Below are 22,941 nucleotides of genomic sequence, written 5' to 3' on the forward strand. Positions count from 1 at the left end.
CGCGCCCCTTCGCCGCGGCTCCAGAGCAGCCCGGAGGAGAGCCCCTCCCCGTCCTTGAGCCTCACGGCGTGGTCCCCGTAAACTTTCTTCCTCTTTGAACAGACGAGCGGGTGGCCGGGAGGGGGAGCTGAGTTAGGACCCAGGTGTCCCAGCCCCAGACTCCGCGCCCCCGCTCTGCGCGGCTGGCCTCCAGCCGAGGGCGCGGGCGGCGGGGCTGCGGGCTGGCCCGCTCCGCCGCGCTCCGCCCCGCCCCACCCGCTCCGGCTCCTCCCCGCGCATCCCGCTCCTCCCCACGCATCCCGCTCCTCCCGGCTCCTCCCCGCGCCCGCTCTGCGCGGAGGCTGCGGCTCGGCGGGGCAGGCGGCGCGCAGGCCGGCGGCGGCGAGCGGGCGCAGCGGCTGCGGCGCGGGAGCCGGGCTCAGAGGCGGCCTGGGGGGCCCGCAGGGCGCGCGCAGCGCCGAGGGCGCGTCGGGTTGGGCTCCGTACCCGGGCGCAGGAGCGCGGGCGCGGCGCGGCGGAGCGCAGGGCATGGAGCCCGCCCGCCAGCCCCCGGCCCGGGAGCCCCCCGCCAGGGAGCCCCCTACCCGGGAGCCCCCCGCGCGGGCCCGGCCGCCGCCCCCAGCCGCCCGCCCCGCGCCCGCCCCCGCCGCACCCAGGCCGCGCTCGCCCGGCGAAGCGGAGGGCCGCGGCGCCGAGGGGCTGCTGCGGCGATCGGGCTCGGGCTACGACGGCAGCACCAGCTGGAAGGCGGCCTTGGAGGGTAAGCGCGGAGCGGTCCTCCGTCCCCCAGCCCGGGACCCGGAGGCGGGTCAGAGTCACCTTGGCGGGTCTCCCGGAGGGGAGCGCGGGGAGCGCGACTCTGGAACCCGGAGGACTGATTTTAGGGCCATAGGGTGCCACCCAGGACGGGGGAGGAGGATGTAACTGGGGACCACTGTAGTGACAGCCTGGACCCTGCCTCTGCAGCTCACTCACACTTTGTCCTTGGGAGCAGGTTTCATGCTCTGAGCCCCAGTTTCCTCGTGAGTGAAGGCGACAGTTACTGTCTGGCACTCGCCTGATGGGCATGTTGAGAGCGTGGCTTGAATCTGTAGCAGTGGAAATGCTTTGGGCAAAGTGACAAAAGCTGTAGACCCCAGAGATGGTGCCGGTGCCCTGTGAGAAGGGGGTGGGGGGTCACCTGGTGGTGATGGTGCTGCGTGGGGAGGGGAGAGGTAGAGAGTGTGCTGGAGGCTCTTCCTTGTAAGATCATGGGTCCTGCCTACCCCTTCCAGTCTGACGGGCTCAGGGAGTGACCCCTGGTGGGTCAAAGGGGCAGTAAGCAAAGTGGAAAATAGATTTCAAGTTCGTGAGTTCTTTTAGGAAACTTTGTGGCCACTGGTGGTGTGTGGGGTGGAAGATGCTGGAGTTGGCAAGAGAGAGGCGGGCCCTCTGGACTTCTCATACTCCTGACACCCCCAGTCCAAAGGCGGGGGACCTGGGCGGCATTCACTAGGGAAGCCCAGTCTAATCACCCAACCCATAGGGAAGGAGTATCAGGAAAAGAGGGCTTCCTGGAGTAGGTGACCTCTTAGGAGAGGTGGAGAGGAGAAGAAAGGGTGCACCAGGCTCAAGGAGTGACAAGTGCAGGGGCCAAGTGGCCAGAGCTCCCCTGTCCCTTGTTGGGAACTGAACTCCGGAATACCAGGATGGGGGGAGGGGTGAGAAGAGATGAGTCTGGAGGGCCCAGACGGTGAGTGGCCACCCAGGCCTTGCCCAAGAGTTGGGACTTTGTCTGAAGAAGCCATTGAGAGGTTTTAAGCCTAGAATGAGACAGTAGGTTTGCCCTTGGAAAGGTGGTTGTGGCCCAGAGGGGTCAAACCAAGGCCAGGTCAGGGAGGACGCATGGGCAGTGGTCAGGGGAGGGACATAACCAGCACCTGCCAGGACAGGTGCCTTGCCGAGGGGAGAAAAGTGGGGACAGTAATGTCAGCCTTTGGCCCAACGGCTGGTGGGCCGGGGGATGTGGACTGTCTGTGCGGACTCCAGAGGGAGAGTTGGATGCCTGCATGGTGATTTGGGACAAAGGAGGCAAAGATGTTGTGTCTTCAAGTAGAAGAGCTCTGGGCTGAGAAGAGTTGAGTTAAATAAAGGTGGACAAACGCCTCTCTTTGGTGGGCATCTCCGAGTGCGCTCTTGGACTTGCCCGTCAGCCCCTGCATCTCTCCTGTGCAGGTTACTTCTTGAAGTTGCTCACTCCTCTTGCCTGTATGCTCACTCCTCTTGCCTGTATGTCTTCATTCGTAAGCATTTCTGCAGAGTCTGCCCTAACCTAACTCTAACTCCCCGATGGTTAGGGCCGCTCCAGGGGTGGTGTGGCCTCGTTCAAAGCCTCGGGCTTGCTGGTTCCTGTTCTCCCTCCCGCCCAGACCAGAAAGGACAGGCCCTTTCTGCTTCCTACTCCCGGCTGAGGCTGGGCGACCGCTTGTGAGTTACGCTGAAGAAGCAGCCGCACAGCGGGCAGGGAAGTGGCCCAGCGGCTCTCTTGGGACACTGGGTCTTCCAGCCCCTGCGGAGCCTAGCCCACTCCATGCTTAGTGCCGGTTGGGGCCCAGCCTTGTCTCACCTGTCCTGGCATGGCTCCCTACCCTGCCTGGCTCTGTGTCTCATGCCATCTCTGGCCCCTGCCCTCCTGCCCCCTGTCCTCCCAGAAGCAGCTCCACCCTTGATGCTTGTGGCCCTTGGGAGCCCATGGACTTTTTCCACAGGAGTTTTAGGATCTGGAATCTGAGTCCCTGCCAGGGGCTTCCCCTTTGCCACTGGTCCCCTGAGGGTCTCCTGGGGGTTCCCTGGGTGTCCCCGTCTCCTGTCAGTGGAGGGGAGCTGTGGGCCCAGGGCTGATGCTGTCCAGGGTGCTGCCGTGTGGGCCCAGCACTGTCTTTGCCCTGGTCTCCCACATTCCCTCACTCTTCCTTCCCTTCCACAAACGTTTGTGGAATGCCCACACTGTCCAGGCACAGCTGTTGGCTCTGGGAGCATCCCTGCCCTAGCGGAAATCATGGGACAGGGGCTGGGGCAGCCTGGCGAGATACAAAGAGCACAGAGTCTGGAGTTAGGTAAGCCTGTGCCAGGTCCTTCCGCCGCCACAGGCTGGCAGGTTTCCGAACTTGTTTGAGCTCATTTTCCTCCTCTGCCTAGCTAGATAGTTATTTCTGCCTCTCAGGGCTATGCAGACGAAGGCGCTGGCATGTGGGCTGTGTGTAGGGGACTCCTCTCCCCAGCCACCTGGACTCGGCGCCCTGCAGCCCTGGTGGGGAACTCAGTTGAAATCCTTTGACTGCTGGTCTGCCTACCTTGAGTCTACTCCCTGCTAGACTGGAGTCCACATAGTGAGCCCAGTCCGCGAACACTGAGAAACACCGTGATCAGGGGAGGGGTCTGCCAGGTCTGGGGATCACAGGGTTTTGCAGCCCCTGCTTAGCCAAGCACCCATCTTGAGAGAAAAGGGAGACTTCTTGACTTGACCGAGCTGATACTCAGGGGGCCTGTGCTCCTTCCTTACCATGCGCCCGACATTTATTAAGCACCTGCTGTGTGCTGGATGGGTGCTGGGGACTTTCCCAATGCTGTCTCATTTAATCCTCACATCTACCCTTGCAAGGGCTTGGCCAGCATTCTATTTATTTTATAGATGAGGACACAGGCTCAGAGAGGCTAAGCGTCTTGCCCAAGGACACGTGTTGGTTGCTGACACATGAAACCCCCCCATCGGGTTTGCCACAAGGCTTCTCTGACGTGAAAGCTCTTACACTGTCCTGTGCTGACCAAAGACATCGGGCTTGGTGAGACGAATGGGGGAGAATCAAATCGTGCTTGTGATGCTTGTGGCTCTCCTCCCCACGCTCCTCAGACAGTTCTGCCACCTCCAGCACAGACATTTTTCTTCTTCCCAGCTTAGGTGAAAAGTGAACTTCTTCAATCATAAAGCTGGGATTAGAGCCCAGGTCTTTAAGACTTTCCTTAGATGAACAATCAGCTTTATAAATAGAAAGCCAAACAGAAGTTTTCCTGACCAAGTCTTCCTCCCCGTGGATATGCACCTTTCCTTCCACCCCCCTGTCTCGGGAGGAGCCTCGAAAAGGTGACCCAGTGCTCTGGCCCGGGTTCTGGAAAGACTGGAGGTGATGTGAGATGGGAATATTTCTGGCATTGGGCTCAGGAGCCGGTGGGGGCGGGGGGGGGGGGGGTGGCCTGGGGGCGTGGGAGGGGGCCAGAGTGAGTCTGCGTCTCTCAGGCTATAGATTTTTCAGTGCTCACTGATTCTGAATTTTTAATGTTGAAAGTTTCTTGATTAGGCCTAAACCCGCAACTTCCTGGTCAAAACCACACACATGCATTTAGCAAAGCCTCTTAAAAATTTAAAAATTACCAAACTCTACATTTGATCTTTTTGAGCAGTCAAGATTGTGCTCGCCAGCCTGTGGCCCTGACGACTTGGAGACGTCAGCTGTGAGTCTGGTTTGGGCCGTGGTGTGAGGGTGATGGCAGATTTGTCTGGGCTTGGAAGCCAGATCTTTTCAGTGGTTCTTTCTAACGTTAGGCTAAATCGTATACCTTTATAAACATATGTGAACTGCCCCCTCAAACTCCATCTAACACGGGCCACTGCGTGGAGGAGGGATTGTTGAGTTAGATGTTGCTATGGCTTGCATTGTGTCCCCCCGAGAGATGTGTTGAAGTCCTAACCCCTAGTACCTCGGAATGTGACCTTATTTGGAAATACGCCGTTGCAGATGTCATTAGTTAAGATGGGGGCATACTGGAGTAGGGTGGACCCTAATCCAATATGACTGATCTTTGTAAGTACACATGTGCATGAAGACAGAGACACACAGGGAGGAGGCCACCTGACAGTGAAGGCAGAGATGGGAGTGATGCAGCGGCAGCCAAGGAGCGCCAGAGATGATCAGCAAACCACGGAAGCTAGGACGAAGCAAGGCAGGATTCTGCTACAGGTTCCAGAGAGAGTGCGGCCGTGCTGACACCTTGATTATGGACTTCTGGCCTCCAGAACTGTGAGACAATAAATTTCTAGTGCTTTAAGCCGCCTGTTTCGTGGCACTTTGTTATGTCAACCCTAGGAAACTAATACCACATTGTTTTGCTCAGCCCCACAGCCGTCCTCCATGAGGGCAGACAGTGAACAATGAGTGGGACTCCCTAGCCTATCCTTTCTCTGTGCACAGTTCAGCAGCCAGAGCAGTTATCCCCAAGGAAGAATGAAGAGGCTCCTCGGCTCTGGTGATGTTGGAGACACATGCACAGATTCCCCTTTCCCCAGAGGGCCATCCACATGGCCTTTCCTAGAAACTCAGTTGAGTTTAAGGCTGACCAAGGCCACTGTCATTCAGTGTAGCTAAGTTCCCCTCGTGTTCTGGTACCAGTGGGTGCTCTGTTGCATGCAAGGCAGTGACTGAGCCCGTGTAGGGCCTCCAAAGACAGAAGAGCACAGCCCTTACCCAAGAGGAGCCTGTGGGCTGCTCATCAGCGTCCTGATGGTAATTGCTGATGTTGAAGTAGACCTTATCATGCCAGGCACTGTTCTAAGTACTGCACATTGAATTCTCATAAAATTCTAAGAGGCAGATAGTATTGTTACTTCATTTTAAAGATGAGGAAAATGAAATAAAATAGAAGCTAAGGAATTAGCCATGCAAAAGTTATTCAGTCATCTAGAAAGTGGCAGAGCTGGGATTTGAACCCAGGCAAAGTGGTTTAAGACAGTATATTCATATCCTCAATGCACAAAGGGTTACAGGGCCGTGTTGTAGAAGAGGATTGAGAGGCGTGTAAAGGGAGAGGAGGGATATGTACAGTGTGCTGGCCACAGGCAGCCGTCATGCAGCTCAAGGGGGATCCCTTACGGGACAAACTGCCACTGAGGATAGCAGAGCAGACACAGAAAGACCCCAGGTCTCGAGGACAGGTGTGAGCCTCTGCTCTTACCATACCTGGAGTGCCCTGCCTCTGGACTCCTGGTCACTCGCCAGCATAGACCTTGCTCATAGGAAGGACTCCAAAATGTTTGCTGGACTTGCAGGTAAAGATGGCAGACTGAGTGCATGCATTTGTTCTCTTTCCCTTCTGAAGCCTACTAATACAATAGTAAAGGGGTTTTTAAGAGGCCACAAGGACAAGAACAGGAGAGGAGACAGTAGCAATAAAATTGAGAGCTAGGGAGCAAAAGTGAGTGGTAACTGATTCCACAGGCCCGAGAAAGTTCAGAAAGCAGAGGAGCAACCCGAGTCACACATAGGACCCCCAAAGCACAGAGATGGGGGCACCAGTCATCAGGGCAGTGAGTGAAGATGGTGCTGAAAACAGGAGGCTTGGTTGAACCTCCTGGTTGAACCAGGTTCAACCTGGTTGAACATTTCTTTCGAAAGGATTTAGATTTCCAGATCCTCCTCCTGTTCTCTACAGCTTCTTCCCAGCCCAGGCAGGGAGCCTGAGGTGAAATCTCATGAGAGAGGGTCTCTTGACACCAACACATTTGAGAGCAAGCAATTAAGGTGACGTTCACATACTGAAAGCTGAGGATGGCCTCTCATCCTCTTCTCCTGGCCAATCCTACACCCTCCAGGAGGGGAAACAGAAGAGCCTTCTCCAGGGACTCTGACCCACCCAAGAGGAAAAACCCAAGGAGGTCAACATACAGAGAGCCTTGAGGATCAGCCCAGCCAGATCACTTTGCTGTGACCCCCACAGTCTACAAGCCCCTCCATGTCTCAGAGACTCCTGTGAACTCTTTAGTCCTCCTGCCTTAATCATGAACAAATAACCAAGAATCTCCAGACATCAGAGCAAAGTCTTTAACATGCAAACTAGAGACCAAAACAAATGAAGAAAAAAAGTGCAATTTGGAGGAAACAGAGATTATCCAGCGAAGAATAAACTTTCCACCCACCTCTCCTCATTCCCCTCCCCCAACAAACTATCAGTAATATCCTCAGAGAGATGAGAGTAAGGATTGCATCATTAAAGTAAGAAAAGGATGCTTTAAGAGGAGGTATTCAGAGAACAGTAGCAACAAAACCAAAAAAACCTTAGAAATTAAAAATAATTGCAGAAATGAAAAATTCAGTAGAAGGATAGGAAGGTAAAGTTGAAAAAAATCTTCCAGGAAATAGAGCAAAAAAGGCAAAGAGATAGTGGGTAAGGGAGAGGAAGAGAAAAACCAGAAACTTGGAGCACCAATCCAAGAGGTCCAACATTTGAAGAACGTGACCTCCAGAAAGACGACAGGGAAAATAGATGAGAGGAAACCATCAATGATACAATTAAAGAAAATGTCCTGGAACTGAAGGACATGAGCTTTCAGATGGAAAGGGCCCATTGACTGCCTGCTCTCGTGGATGAAACGGACTCAGACCAAGGCATGGCATGCATGATCAAATTTGAGAAGACTGCATGATGAAGAAAAGATCCTAAAAGCTTCCAGAGGGGAAAAAAATAAACAGTTGATTGTTAAGAGGATCGTGGATCAGAATGGCTCTACAATTTTCAAAAGCAACACTGGAGCTAGAAGACAATTAAGTAATGCCTTCAAAATTTTGAAGGAGAATTATTTCCAACCTGTAGTTCTCAGGCCTCTGAGTTCACAACTCCGAGGCACACCATTCACTGCTGAGCACAATGAGGAGAGTTCTTTAACATGGAAGCCAGAGACCAAAACAAATGAACAGAAACAAAGCACTTTGGGATGGATAGGACTATCCAGGGAGGAATAAACTTTCTGCCCCTTGGAGGTTTGTGCAGTGCTGTGGTCCTGGTCTACCCTTTCTCACACAGCCATTGGAAAGATGTGCTCCACCAAAACAAGGGAGTAAACCAAGAAAGAGGAAGACGTGGGCTGGAAGGAGCAGGAGAGCCAGCACAGGAGAGAGGCAGAGAGATCCTCAGGCTGCTCGTGAAGGGAGGTCCCAGGGTGGCCACTGGGCTTAGACAGCAAAGTCAGATCAGAGCCTCTCAGGTGGTTCTGGGGGCATTTCTTTGAGAAGGTTGTTAGAGACTGAATGTTTGTGTCCCCCCAAATTCATATGTTGAAGCCTTAACCCCCAATGTGATAGTATGAGGAGGTGGGGCCTCTGGGAGATAATTAGGTTTAGATGAAGTCATGAGGGTGGGGCCCCCATAATGGGATTAGTGCCCTTCTAAGAACACAAAGAGACTCCAGAGCTTCCTCTCTCTGCCACGTGAAGACATGTGGAGAAGGCGGCCGTCTGCAAGCCAGGAAAAGGGCCCTCACCAAGAACAGAACCTGCCAGCACCTTGATCTTGAACTTTCCAGCCTCCAGACCCTTGAGAAATAATTGGCTTTTTAAAGCCACACAGTCTATGATGTTTCGTTATAGAAGCCCGAGCTGACTAGGACAAAGGCGAAAGAGAATTCCCGATATTGTCTCATCATCTTAGAAGAGTTTGGGGGTTGAAATAATAACAAGCACATGGAAGTCTAAACAAAGGAAAAAGAAGACCATGATTAACTACAGGGAGACAAGACGTGTAGAACTGAAGATCATACTATACTGAGAGGCTTCGCTGGGAGTAGCGTTCACATTGTCATAAGACTCACCCGCATTGTCAGTCTAACCCATCTCTGGTTTGAGAGGGCAGGAAGTGTGTGAGAGGTCGTGGTGGGAAGGTACTGCAGAGCGAATTAAACCCATCCTTACAGTGGGAAGTCAATAAATGATATCTTAAATGGAAAAGTCAAGAAGTCTTGACATACACGTGACATTTAGAGATTTGGAGGCAAATACCCAAAGAATTGGCTAAAAGAATTGAAAGTGGTTGCTTCCTGGAAGGGGCGATGTTTTTTGTTTGTTTGTTTGATGAGGCCTTGTAGAATTTCTCAACTTTAGATCTGTGCTTTTCTGATCCTTGATGAAGGACCAGGTTTCTTTTCCCAATCCTTGCAAAGTAGAATACAAATGAATTCCTAGAAACATGTTCGTGCACTTGGATGTCATGGCAGTGTTAAACTGCTATAAAAGTTTCTGGATACTTCCTCTCCATTCTGATACGTACCTCATCATGGATGAGTAACATTTTACAGACCAGCACTCGTCTGTGTAGGTGCCACTTTCATCAATGCTCACACTTAACTTTGGTTTCAAAAAAAGACTTAAAAAAGGGAGTTTTCACTATGAGGATGAGTATAATAAAAAAAAATAGAAGCTAAAAAGTGTTGGCGAGGTGCTGGAGAAATTAGAACACTTGAGTGCTGGCACTGCTGGTGGGGTGTAAAATGGTGCAACCGCTGTAGAAAACAGTTTGGTGCTTCCTCAAAAAGTTGAACCTAGATTTACCATATGATCCAGCAATCCTGCTCCAAGGTATATACCCAAAGGAAGTGAAAACAGAGGCTCAAACAGATATGTGTGCGCCAATGTTCATAGTAGCATTATTCACAATAGCCAAAAGGTGGACACAACCCTGTGTCAATCAACAAATGAATGGATAAGCAAAATGTGTATGTTCATACCATGGAATATTATTAAGCCATAAAAAAGAAATTCTGATATATGCTACAACATGGATAAACGTTGAAAACATTGTATTAAGTGAAATGAGTCAGACATGAAAGGACAAATATTCTATGATTCCACTTAGATGAAATATCTAGAATAGGCAAATTCATAGAGATGGAAAGTAGATTAGAAGTTACCAGAGGCTGGGGGGAGGCGGGAATGGGAGTTAATGTTTAATTGGTACAAAGTTTCTATTTGGGGTGATGAAAAAGTTTTGCAAATGGACAGTGCGGATGGTTGTACCACATTGTGAATGTAATTAATGCCACTAATTGTACACTTAAAAATGGTTCAAATGGCAACTTTTATGTATATTTTATAACAATAAAAAAAACTTTAAAAGACTGTATGTCTAAAGTCCAATGGTTCTTTCATTAAATATAAAATAAAAATTTTAAGTGGTAACAAAAAATAAAAATAAAAAAAGGAGAAGCCAGAGGCTGGGAAAGGGTTTGTGGAGAGGATGGATGGTGTCGAGGTGGCAGGATTTTGAGCCGTAGCAGTGGAGAAGAATTTTGGGAGCAAAGACCCGGCACAGGGCGGCGTGAGGCGGACTGGGTTGTTTCAAGAAGTCTGTGTGACTGAAACCGGGCACCAGGTAGAGAGGCAGCAGGAGATTAAAGATCGGAAAGCTCTGACAGCCACAGACGGGGTTCAGGTGCGTGGCCCCGGAGGGAGGGTTTTTAAGCAGAAGAATCACAGAATCAGAACTGTGTCCTAGAACAGTGACTCGCAGACTTCTGTGTGCTTCAGGATCACCCGGAGGGCTTGCTAAAACAGACCACCCGCAGAGTTTCTCACTATGAAGCCTTGGGGCTGGCAGTTGGGATTGGCTGTGGGGGGGGTGGCTGGGAATTGAACCGCTTTCTCTTCTCCTCAGACACCACCACACGTCTCCTGCTGGGGGCCATCGCCGTCCTTCTGTTCGCCATCCTGGTGGTGATGAGCATCTTGGGTGAGCATGGATGTCAGAACACACGCAATTCAGTTTATACACACCTTGTCAAAAGCACGTCTACTTAGGAAAGAAAAGTTCCAGACATACCATGAATTCTGTGGAGGATAAAGTAAATAGAAAATAGAGTGTTAATTCGAGATGATGGCATTTTAGCCTAAAATAATATATTCACACATCAGCTATACACGTCCCTTTTACTAAGCCGTGCAGGGAAAGTGGAGATGTCCTGTAGGCACTATTGCATAAATATGCTGCGAGAACGCAGAACAAACCTGAGGGGGCTGGTTAGGCAGGCACTGCTTCTTGGAGGAGATGATTTGGGGATAAGGGCCTTTAAAGATCACATTCATTCATTCAACAAACATTTACTGAGCCCTGCTGTGTGTTATGCCCAGGGCTAAGTGCTAGGGATTTAAAAAAGAAAAAGATGAGTGTGATATCATCTTCCCCGTCCAGTTATAGAGGTATTGCTGCTCTAGGGCGTCCCAGAGCAGGAAACGTGTGCTAAACCCTGAAGAATGAATAGGGCTTTCCTGGAGACCAGGAGATGGAGGGAACAGAACATCCCGAGGGTGGAAGAGGCCTGAGAAACACAGAGTGGTGTGTGGGACTGAAAAGGTTGAAAGAATAAAAAAGGAGGAAACTGCCACTAAGGACAGGCGAGGCTACGTGACCAGGGAGTTCGGCTGCCTTTAATGGATTCGAGTCAAAGACTGTCGTGCGTTCTGAAGGGTTGAGTTCAGTGGCTCTGTCTTTAATCTTTGAGAAGCGCCTTAATAAGACCAGGAGTGGGCACCTCAAAATGGGAGAAAAGTCCACTGACAGCATGAGTCCCTACCATCCCGCCTGGAGGGCGTGCATGATGAGCAGCGAGCTTGAGTGTTTAGAAAGGAATATATTGACCGCTGGCGCCAGCTGGGATTCACTCAGAATAATTACCACAAATTAATCAGTTTTCTCTTGTCTTGTTGCTAGGTTGGGAGGTCAGGGCCGTGTGTAAAATAGCATGTTGTGATTTCAGTAGAGTACAACAGAGTCTCTTCAGAGATCCTCGTGGAAAAGCAGTCGAAATGTAGCCACACCACGGTCAATACTCCTGCGTGGCCCTGCCGCTCACTGAGCGGAGTTGCCGGAGTGTCGATTAATTAATTGGTGTCGGTGTGGCTGTGGGTCCCAAGGGCTGGAGTACCATGGGTCCACTCTTGGCTCTGTCCTGGCCTACATTTTAATCAATCACTTGTATGAACACAAATGGAATTTGTAGGTGATGCCATCCAAAGAGGGGTGCTTCACATGACAGATGAAAAAAAAAAATCAAGATTAAAATGTATCTTTAAAATCTCAAACGAGTCAATGTGCACAAGATAAATGTGGAAGAAATAAATCTAAGATGCTGCCTTTGGATTTGAAAAGTGATTTACACGTGATCTGGACACTGGAGAGACTGGACCTGGAAACAGATCATGTGAAAACAGTTGAAGAGTATGGCTTCATTCCTTTTGGCAAGGAGGCCCTTTGGGAATCTGATGGAAGCTCCGGGCTTCCTTCCCAGAAAAGTGCGTGTATGCACGTACGCACAGATTCTTTTCACTGAAACAGTCTGCGGAGCGGAAGGCCCGTAGCACCTGGGAGGCAGCATGGTGATCACTGTTGCTGCTGGGGGGGACGCATCTGACGTGTTCTATTTGTTCTGGTGGCGCTGTTTTCGGGGTGATGTGGGCACACTGCAGTGAGCCAGGCAGGATGGAGACGGCTCTGGAGAGCATGCCCTGCCAGGAATTGTGGAAGAGATGGTGCCTGGATGAGGGGAGTCTGGTGTCCTTCAAGTAGGCGGTAGACGTGGACTGAGTATGCTCTGGATTGCTCTGGAGGCATATCCTGGTCACAGGAAGGCAGGCTGGGGCTCAAAATTGAAAAAGAACTTTCCAGCAGTTCAGAGGTGGAACAGGCTGCCTTGTTAGCTAATGAGGGTGTAGCCAATGAGAGTGGGCCCATCGAGCCTGCCATCGTTCCCACCCTGGCTCGAGAGATAGGATGCATGGCCTCCAGGTCCCTTCCAAATCTGAGTTTCTGGGGTTCCACACCTTGGGACGTTTGCAGAAAGAGAGGAGATCTTAACCCAGAGGGTACCCTGCTGTCACTTCCCTTCATGGTGCTACCTCTGCCCACCTCCCAGATTCCTCCTCCTTATTCATTTAGTCGCCAGCCTTTCATCTCCTGGGCACTGTGAGGGGTGCTCACCTGAGCCACATGAGCTGTGTCGCTGAAGGGCACCAAAGTCGAGGCGGGTGGAGAGAGCGGTGGGGAGCAGCGTGCGATTCTTCAGGGCCAGGTGGGGCCAGGCACGCTGGTGGATGCTGAGCCCCGTCTCTCTTCCCCGCAGCTTCCAAGGGCTGTATCAAGTGCGAGGCGCCCTGCCCGGAGGACTGGCTGCTCTATGGGAGGAAATGCTACTTCTTTTCTGAGGAACCGAGAGACTGGAACACGGGCAGGCAGTACTGCCACACCCACGAGGCCGCGCTGGCTGTGATTCAGAGCCAGAAGGAGCTGGTGAGTGCTGGGGTCGGGGGGACCTTAGGGGAGAGGGGTGCCTCAAGGATGTGGTGTCCCCATGACGTGTTACCGGAGCACGCACAGCCACTGCCCAGCCTGGGGTGTGCAGGTGAGCCCCGTGGGGTCTGAGCGGGTTCACGAGTGGCTCTTGTTTCCACTGCTGTAGTCAAGGCCAGCTGTGTCGATCCAAGGCTGGCGTGCTGAGCTCAGCTCAGTGTTGTGAAGGGCGAGCATTACAAATTGTAAATGCCTTTGTTGATCATAAAAACACATTGGCATCTTCTACTAGTCCAAATCAGGGCATGATCTCTCATGTAATGCCCCAAACAGTTTTAGCAATAGAAATGTGAAAGAAAGGCAAGTCATGAGTCAAGTGGCCATTGTGGATTTTGAGGGTAACAGTGATGTGACAATTCAAAATAGCAGATAATCTAAAAATCAATTCTGTTTGTCTCTGATACACAATGTGATAAGCCCCTGCTGCAGAGAAAGGCCCAGAAGTATGCAGGTAGAAGGACAACCAGTCTGAGCATTGAGATATGTCCCAGATAATCCATCAAGTAGAAAATCAGGAATGCTGGCATGCTGGGCTGCTGAGCTAGGAAGACAGCCGTGTTCCTGGCTTCCTGGCCCAGTGTGCATGTCCCAGAGCTGGGTTCCCTACAGGCTGTTGCAGGCAGCTGCTGGGAGGTCAGTGTCAGTTCAGGGTCCTCTCTGACCCCAGCTTCTCACCCTTGGCATGCAGTGAAGGGTGCCCCTCTTGGCGTCTGTACGTTGTGGGAGCCAATCTTCCGAGCTGGGGGTCAGTCTTAGGATGTGTGAGCAATCGGGAGACTGCGTCTAACTCTGAGGTTTCTTTCTTCCTTGGTGCAGGAATTCATGTTCAAGTTCACACGGAGGGAGCCCTGGATTGGCCTGCGCAGAGTTGGGGACGAATTCCACTGGGTCAATGGGGACCCGTTTGACCCGGACACGTGAGCTGAGGCTTCATCTTCTGGCCACTGAGCTTAGACTGGGGAAGGCCTGGCCCCCCGGACACAACCTCCCGAGGGAAAACCGCTTGGTTTTGTGCTGCTAGAGCTACAAACCTGTAGGTTCAGTGGTGTGACATAGAGACCCATTCATGACGATGCCTGTACCTCTCTCTCCCATGAGGTCCTGCCTGGTTTGGTGGCTCTGCTTCATGTAGTCATCAGAGGTTCCTGCTGCCAGGGCCCAGGCTCTTTCCATCTTGTGACTCCCCTGTCCGTGCAGCAGCCCGTCTGCGTGGCTCAGTGTGGCTCAGAAGAAGGGGAGGCTGTGTCCTGGACATCCTTCTGTGTTGGCCAGAACTTAGCCACTTGACCACACCTGGCTGCAAGGGAGGGTGGGAGATGGGGCCTTTATCCTGCACAACCATGTGCCACCTAAACATTATTACCACGGAAGAAAGGGGATCTGAGCCCTGGGCACTACGAGCATTCTCTGAGACGACACCTCTTGGGGGTGTTGGTATGTGCAGTGGTGGTGTTATTTGTGTGGCCCAAGTGGTATGGAAATGAGCATGGGATGGGGTGGTGAGTGTGTGATGCCAGGGACGGGTTTGTGTTGTGGGGTGATGGTGGTGGTAGTCATGGGTGGTGGGGTATATGGCTGTGGCAGTAGGGGTGGTGATAGTGTGTGTGTAGGGGGGGCAGCCTAGGTTTAGGAAATGCAAGGAAGTGCAGACAGGGGAACAAGGACCTCAGCTTCTAGCCGAGACCCTAAGGCTGGAGGGATAGGCCCTGAGGAGGCGGGCGGAGGCACAGCTGTTGACCTGATGATGATGATGCGTGGGTGTCCTCAAGGTAGGAGAAGCAGAAGGGCACCCAAGACCCCCAGCCCTCCTCCGTGGCCAGAGGCTGTCCATCAGCTGCCCTCCCATCTGAGGCTGGCTTAGGGCCGTGTCAGTCCCCGCAGCCTGCAGGGGGTGATGGCCTCTGGAGAGCTCCTTCCCTTCTCCTTTCCCTGTCTCCTCTCTGCATCTTGCACCTCTCTTTGTCCTCATTGCCTCTTCCTCTTTTCCTCTTTCCCTTTCCTGCCACCATCCCAGATCTGTTCTTAGAGCAGTTGGAGAAGTCTTGCACTTTCTGCCCTCTTCTATGCCTTCTGGAACTTCTTGCTCCCAGATCCTGGGAGAGCCCTAGAGGCCGGGGTTCCCAGAGTGCTGACCACCTGGTGACCACCTTGGGGCCACGTTTCCCTGACACTGAGGTGGCCTCGCCCCTGCACTTCCCCAAGGTCCTTCTGACACCTTCTCTTGTGAGACCCCAGTTCAGGCCTTGGCAGGGGACTCACATCAGGGTGACCAAATGAGGTTAACAAGAAATCTTGAGACTGGAAAGGGATGATTTTAGGCAGGGAGAACACCCCCCCACCCCCCAAGCCCAGTTCTAGGAATGATTCCTGGGCAGGCGACAGAGCTCAGGTGTTAAACATCGGGTTATTCGGGTTCTCCCCTAACCGGTGAGGTCATTGAATTCCACTCATCTCTACCGAGCTCTTCCTTCTAAACACTGTGCGCTGAGGGGAGCCAAGATGAGAGAGGCGTGGAGCCCACTGTTCAGGAGCTGCCTGCCTCGGGGGCTGGAGGAGACAGACAGACACAGGCCCCCAGGAGGCTGTGATGAGTGGTGCCTGACAGCGCAGGCAGGGTGCTGCAGGGAGGGAAGGTGGGCAGAGGGTGGTCCTGACCTGGGTACTGGGCTCATGGGACGAGTGAGCTGACCTTGGAAGGATGTGGCAGCGCAGGGTTTGTCCAGAAAGTGTCCATGGGCATCCTCAGGGTGGCTGGAGCATGGGGCACGGAGGAGGGAGGCAGCGAGAGGCCATGCTAGAAGGGTCTGTCGGGGCTGAATGTCCTGGAAGCTGGCTCCAGAGGGAGGGGCAGGTCCCAGGGCCTCTGGCCACCCAGTGATGGGCTGTGTATGCAGGTCGTGAGTGCCTGGTCTTTTCTCTCCCGGCCACAGATTCCCCATCTCGGGCCCGGGGGAGTGTGTCTTCGTGGAGCCCACCCGGCTGGTGTCGACGGAGTGTCTGATGACTCGGCCCTGGGTGTGCAGCAAGATGGCCTACACCTGAGGTGGGTCAGGCCGGAGGCGGCCTCCAGCCGGTCCGAGACCTGCCTGCATCAGGCTCCTCTCCCAGGCGGAGCAGTGAGGGCGTTGGCCTCCTCCCTGAGCCCCTCTCCCTGGCCCCAGAGCCCTGGTTCCTGGTCTCCTTGGCCCCAGGCAGGTCCTGTGGCTCAGCAGTCAAATCCCACATGCTCAGTAGTGTAGGCACCTGTGCTCCAAGCATGTGCACACACACACACACACACACACGCATGCAAGTGCATGCGCACAGTCCCCTCTCAAGGCAGAGTCCACCCTTAGTCACCCCAACAAGTCCCTCCCTGGCCCCGCCCTGGAACAGTCCTTCCTCATGCGGCCCTGGTGCTTTGAGGAAGGATGGGGGCGGACGTGGATTGCACTAGTGACCGCACAGACAGGCCCCCTCCCCAGCCCTTTCCCTCCTGGCCACTGGTGAGGCGGGGAGGGATGCTCCCCGTCACCTGGCCCCTGCATCCACCCTCTTTGCCTTGCCGGGGGTTTTCAGACAGGCCCCTGCTGTGTCCATGGTGCTGTTGTGTTGGTCACTGATGGAATAAAGAGGTGACTGGCCTCCAGAGAAGTCTGCTGCCATTTCTTTCAAGGTTGTGGCTCGGGGGAGGGGTGGCGGCAGGTCCCTGGAGGCCTGTCTCTGGAGGGGCACCACCAAGACGCGCTAGTGTGGCAGGCGGCAGTGTGTAGGAACGGAGGACAAAAACACGTTCTGTGGCCTAAGGGCACCATTTAATTTTGCTTGGCCGCTGAGTTATTCTGAGATGTCTGAGGCCATCTGGCTCCCTCATTACTATCCAACTCAGTATGGCAACATTTATCTACACCTACCACGTGCCAGACACCACGCCAGGCATGGGGAGCAACAGCTTTATCCCCCAAGGAGCACACAGGGAGCCGAGGAAACAGCTTGGAGAGCACCAGAACATTCTGGAACACAGGAGAGGGATGGTGTATTCTGCCTTAGGGGAGGATGGGGTGAAGTGAGCAGGAGGATTAGCCATGGAGAGGAGATGATGTTCATGGGGCCCCATAAGAGTTTGTGCACGTCCTATGGCCCCTCCTCTCCCCCTTGGTTGGCCTGGGGAGGAAGTAGGGGACTGGCGGTTCCCTAGGACCTTGAGAGGCTCCAAGTGCCACCTCCTCCAACACACACACACTTGGGGCCCCAGAGCAGCTGCAGTGGGGCCTGGGTCCTCCCAGTCTCCTCTCGTGTCCCCGGCTGGGTGAGATACAGGCGGCCAGCCTGGGAGCTGCGCATGTGAATATGGGTCCTGGCCCATTTTCAGAAACTAGCTCAGAGGGAAACCAGGTCCTGCTCTGGTCTGCTCAGTCCTTTTAGTGTCGGTTTTCAGACTAAACTGTCAACTTGGTTTTGTTGACCTTTCTGCAGGCTTTCTAGACATTTAGTAAAATACGGATATTTTATGGTTTCATATGTTGTCTTTATTGGGAAGCAGTGGGGAACCGGCGCGTACGGTAAGGAAGTGAAGGGAATCCAGCGTGGTGGTGGCGGGCCTCTAGGGGGTGGCAGGGAGCCCACTGCCTTCCAGCACCTGTGGGGAAGTGCGTTGAGGGACTGAGGAGTGAGGGAGTGGTGAGCGGCCGCCGCCGCCGTTTGTGGTGGGGGTGTCTCTCACTCACACGTGTTCTCTGTCAGGCACAGGCCGGTGGTTCTCACCAGCGTCTTCCCCTCAGAGACAGTGAGGCTCAAAAGCCTTAGCTCACTGATTTCCCTGTGGTACCTCATTTAATTCTTGCAGGAATGCCCGAGGCAGGTAGTGCTGCTGCAGGTGATGGAACTGTACTGTGGCAGGGACCCCAGGGCCATGAGGATGGTAGGGCCGGGCCTAGGGCTCCGAACTGTGCTCTCGTCCTGCGCTGTGGGTTCCTGTGGGGAGAACCCAGCCATGAGGTGGGCTGGGAAGTGTGAGAGGGCAGGGAACGAGCCATGAGCCATTCGGATCTTATTTCTTCTCTGCTGGTCCAAGCCTGCTGCCTGAAGCTTTCAAGGCACACTGGCAAATAAGTTCTCGTGACCTCGGGTTTGCCCTGGGAACACACAACAATCCTAAATCAGTTTTGTTCAGCTAAAGGAGCCCTGACTCAGGGTCACCAGTGTTTGCAGAGTTTTTCTATCTGGTTCCCACCAAGGAAGGAAACACAAGACAGAAACAAAACAAAACACTGGAACGTCAGACTTCAGAAATGTAGAAAATCCTTCCAAAGGTTATAAACCAGCCAAGCACCCCACCCGCCTACATGGGCTGACCGGGGCCCTGGTTGCTGGGCGGCAGTGCCCTGTGCTGTGCTCCAGGCGGCCACAGGGGGCAGCACTGACAGCGAGCACCCCCTGTTTCTGACCCGTGGAGCCCGTGTCTGCCTCGGCGGAGGGCCCGAGGGCCTATGCGTGCCCAAGCCCCATTCCTTAGTCCCTTTGGAAGTTATTCCCTTTCTGAGGTGACTCCTATGGGGTTGAGGGTGTGCTCAGCTTGGGGCCTGGGCTGCAGCTCCGTGGGCGGATTTGAACCCAGCCCCAGTCCCGTCCTGGGTGTAACCCCTGGAGCGCACAGGTGCCTGCGGAAGGCCGGAACACGCACACCGGCCACCTTCAGACGTCCTTTGCGAAGAGGCAGGATGGCAGGGGAGACTTTGTAGGAGGGCTCGCTGGGTGGTAGCATTTGGCACTGTGCTGGTGGGTTGAATGGTGTTTGCTTGTCAGTCCCCCACAACCCTGCAAGGTTGGCATTGTCGCCCGTTCTCACAGATGAGGAAACTGGCTCAGAGAGGCTAAGGGACTTGCTCCATGTTACACAGCTAGGAGGTGGTGGAGGCAGGATTTGAACCCAGACGCACCCTGACGGGGCCCTTGGGAAGCCACCTGTGTGGCAGGTGTGTCCCCTGCCCAGCCAGCCAGCTCTAAGGTCAGCTCTGGGGGGTGGTGGGGGGGGGCAGTTTGTGGGTGCCAATGATGGAGAAGAGGCTGCCCTAAGGAAGGGACGTCGGGTGCCCACAGGCAGTTCCTTTTCTGGACGCTTTTGTCTTCTTCCTATAATTTTTCACACGAATTACCCATAAAGCGTGAGTAATGACTACTTCTCTCCCTTCCAGGCCCAGCTCGAGCCTCCTGGGATGCCTTCCAGCTGCAGCCCTCAGTGACACTCCTTTTCCCGTGGCCTCTAGCACTTAGGACTAGCCTCTCACATGGCCCCAGTCTGTGTGGCCTTGTCGTCTGTGCCTCCTCCCCTCAGGTCATCTGACCGCTCCTGTCATCTGATTATAAGCCCCTGGATAGCAGGGATTGTGTGTTGATGGCATCTTTGTAGCACACAGAGCACGTGCTCAAAACACTGTTGTAGGTGACAGTAAGATTGCCCCCAGCATCCTCTCTGAACTGTTTGCTGTGGCAGGAGAGAGCAGTGGCTGGCCCTCCTCAGAAGGCTTGTCTTTTTGGTTTTGGTGGGTGTGACGATTTTAGAGGCGCGGCAAAGCTGAATGCTGTCCTTTGTGTTGCTTCCATTACCTGAGCGCCCTCACAGTCCCCAAGCAGCTGGGTGTGCAGGGGCGATGGGGTCGAGCTCCCTCAGCCTCCCCAGTGTCCTTCGCACCGTGCGCAGAGCCAGCCGATGGGGAGACGGCTGTGTGAGTGGACACCAGCCCCGGGAGGGTCTCCGGCAGGGACTGGGGTTGGTGCTGAAGATTCTGTGACCACTGGGATAATCACGCTCACGTCACTGCCTCTTTGTGAAAGATGAGCTGGCTTTCAGAAATGCCCGCCTTCTGCCCTGAGCTCACCCCATGAGAGGTGAGCGCAGGAGGCAACTGCCTCTTTCCTCTGCCTGGTCTGTAGCGAGCCCCACACTGTGAGATTCAAACTCAGGGCCGCTGGAAAACCTCCTGCCACGCCCACTGGAGAGCCCACCTCTCTGCCAAGGCAGCCTGCAATAGACACATGCGAGGCCTGGCTCCGAAGACCTACCTGAGTCTAGTCTGCGGCTAGCTTTACCAACACACAGTCGTGTAGCTCAGGCCACTGTGCTAAACCTCTGTGGCCCCCGGCTTCACCTCCATAAAGTAGAAATCGTGCCTGCCCTGTCTGCCTCCCGGGGTTTTGAGAAATGTAGGTGTTAGAATTTCAGGGATTAGAAATTGCCCCATTCTCACTATCATGAAGCTCAGAGAGGTTAAATAACATATCCAAGGTCACACAGCTTGTGGCAGAGCTAGAATTGAGGTCTTGTGGCTCTCCCATTCCTTGTTGCACATCTCATGCTTTGTTCATTTGTTTACTTGTCTGCCGTCCATGCAGCAGTGGAAGCTCCTAGAGGGCAGGGATCTGCTCTCATTGTACTCCTTTGTTTCTCTAGCGCCTGGTACATACAGAAGGTGCTCAATAAATGTGTGTTGAACTAAACTGATCTTGACTCCTAGTTCAAGTGCTCTTTCCTCTACACCATGCTGTCTCTGACCCCGGAAACCTGCATGTCCAGTTCGGCTGCCCACAAAGTATGAGAACCGGCCGATTTCTAGAGAAGAGATACGCAAGATGTTCTGCCGCATGGCGTCACCCGTTTGGGTCTTCTAGTCTAGAGCACAGAATCCATTTGAGCAAATACATACACATCTAAGACACAATTGGAAGAACAAGAACAATGAACACGAATTAAGAGCTTAGTAGGGCCAGACACTGAGCTAAGCATTTCACACGTGAAGTAAGTGCTTACTAAAAAAATTATCATCTTCTTTAACTTTATGCTGTAAGTTGAGTAGGGTGTTGGTCAGAGTGTGCTGGCTTCTGTAATAATGCCCAAATTTCAGAGACTTAACAAAGTAAAGATCTCTTTCTGCTCACGCCACAGACAAACGCAGGTCCGTGACGGGGAACAGCTTTGCTCCATCCAGGGCCTTTGAATGTGGGGTCCACACAGGACATATTTCAGGCAATGTGTAGATAGGACTGACGTGCACCAAGACTTTTTCCTTTCCTTTCCTTCTGGGCACCTGGAAGGATCGTATTGCCCCATCTCTTTGAAGTTAGGTATCCGGAGATTTGCTTTAACCAAGAAAAAGTGACACACGTCATCTCCAGGTGGAAGCATTTAAGGACCAATGCACACATCTCCATATTTTCCCTCCCCTCGAATCGTGATTTGTCGATTGATGGCACCCTGGAGTGTGGGGGACAGGCTCTCTGGGGAGTTGTCTGAATTGGCAGCAAACCGTGTACGTGAGCAATAATCCTCGGAGACTGAGTCTCTTGTGGTCAGAGCATGTCTTACTCCAGCCGTGGAGGGGGTGCACATCACCTCTGCCCACAGGCCGTTGGCCGGGCCGGTTGTGCAGGGCTGAGAAACACAGCCTGCTGTATGCCGGTGTGCACTGAGATCCTGCGAGTTATTCACCAACGTCGGAAAGTTCTCTGACTTTTCTCTCTTTAAACATTTCTCCTGCCTGAATCTCTTTTTCTCGCCTTCCAGGCAGGACTCCCATTAAGGCTGGTTGACGTTGTCACACAGGTCTCTAGTGCTCAATTTTTATTTATTTTTATCAATTCTCCAAAAAAGACCTCCTGGGACTTTGACCGGGGTTGTACTGAATCTGCAAAGCTATTTGAGGAGCTCTGTCATTTTAACAGTTTGTTCCAATCAATGAATGAGGTAGATCTCTCCATTTAAGTTTTTAAAAATGTCATCAACAGTTTACAAGTTTTAAGGGTAGAGTTTTTGTATATATTTTGTTAAGTTTATCCTTAAATATTTTTAATTTTCATGCTACTGTGGATGATATAATTTGTAAATTTCATATTCCAACTCTTTGTTACTAGTATAAAGAAATGGGATAGAGGGGCGAGCCCTGTGGCCGAGTGGTTAAGTTTGTGCACTCCGCTGCAGCGGCCCAGGGTTTCACTGGTTTGGATCCCAGGCACGGACCTGGCACCGCTCATCAGGCCATGCTGAAGCGGCATCCTACCTGCCACAACCAGAAGGACCTACAGCTAGACTATACAACTATGTACTAGGGGGCTTTGTGGAGAAGAAGAAGAAAAAAGAAGTGGGATAGATTTTTGCACACTGACCTTTCACCCTGGAGTCTTGCCAGACTGACTTGTTGGCTCTAGTAGACTTTTTGGTATACTGGTTAGGGTTTTTAATTGCATGCTTAGCCAGTGTTTTACTGAAGCATAACGTGGGCCTTCATCTTTCCAGTTCCTGAAATCAATTTCCTTGCTTCTCTGTCCAGCTGCTACATCACTGTCACATGTTTCATCTTAGATGTTTGTTCCAGCAGTACCTCACTTTCAGGACTCAATGCTTATATTAGACAGGATAGGCTAATTGCTGTAATAAACAATCCTAAAGCTTCAGTGGCTTAATTATAGAGAAAAAGATGTATTTCTTGCTCTTTTGTGGTTTTGCCCAATATGGCTTTATTAGGAGGCCGCAAAGTCATGCAGCGACCCAGGCTTCTTCCATCTGGTGGCCCCACTCCTCTAGGCCCTCAGAGTGCTTCACTGGATCTTTCACATCTGGCTAGGAACTGAGGGAAGAGTGTGGATAAGTGTCTGAGAGCATCTTAGGGGTCAGGTCTGGCCATATTTATTCGCAAGGGAAACTAGGAGAGATGGTCTAGCTGTGTGCTGAGCCAGAAGAGGAAATGGCTTTGGGAAGGATCCAGCCACATGTAGTCTCATCCCCATTTTGCAGATAAGAAAATTGAGGTTTCAGAGGTTAACAGTCAT

At 52.7% G+C, this 22,941-nt stretch overlaps 1 protein-coding gene across 2 annotated transcripts; it reads left to right on the forward strand.

The window, feature by feature from the left end:
- Window positions 1–376: 376 nt before the first annotated feature.
- Window positions 377–20,616, forward strand: CLEC2L (C-type lectin domain family 2 member L). 2 transcript variants are annotated; one of them, XM_001496572.6, is made up of 6 exons: window positions 377–760; window positions 10,453–10,527; window positions 12,914–13,080; window positions 13,957–14,057; window positions 16,071–16,183; window positions 19,314–20,616. In XM_001496572.6, the coding sequence occupies exons 1-5, from the start codon at window positions 529–531 to the stop codon at window positions 16,180–16,182; spliced, it is 687 nt and encodes a 228-aa protein (XP_001496622.3). In that variant the 5' UTR covers window positions 377–528; the 3' UTR covers window position 16,183; window positions 19,314–20,616. The 2 variants fall into 2 exon arrangements, with proteins under 2 accessions (XP_001496622.3, XP_070121197.1); XM_070265096.1 differs by lacking the exons at window positions 10,453–10,527; window positions 19,314–20,616 and having other exon boundaries at window positions 16,071–16,768.
- The last annotated feature ends 2,325 nt before the right edge of the window (window positions 20,617–22,941 follow it).

The sequence above is a fragment of the Equus caballus genome, chromosome 4 (genome assembly GCF_041296265.1).
Source record: "Equus caballus isolate H_3958 breed thoroughbred chromosome 4, TB-T2T, whole genome shotgun sequence".
Taxonomy (NCBI): Eukaryota; Metazoa; Chordata; class Mammalia; order Perissodactyla; family Equidae; genus Equus; species Equus caballus.

Excerpts from the sequence above, each read along its gene's own strand:
- CLEC2L (XM_001496572.6), top strand. The coding sequence starts at position 529 with ATGGAGCCCGCCCGCCAGCCCCCGGCCCGGGAGCCCCCCGCCAGGGAG. Across the intron at positions 761-10,452 it reads CTGGAAGGCGGCCTTGGAGG|ACACCACCACACGTCTCCTG; the intron begins GTAAGCGCGGAG and ends TCTTCTCCTCAG. Across the intron at positions 14,058-16,070 it reads GACCCGTTTGACCCGGACAC|ATTCCCCATCTCGGGCCCGG; the intron begins GTGAGCTGAGGC and ends TCCCGGCCACAG.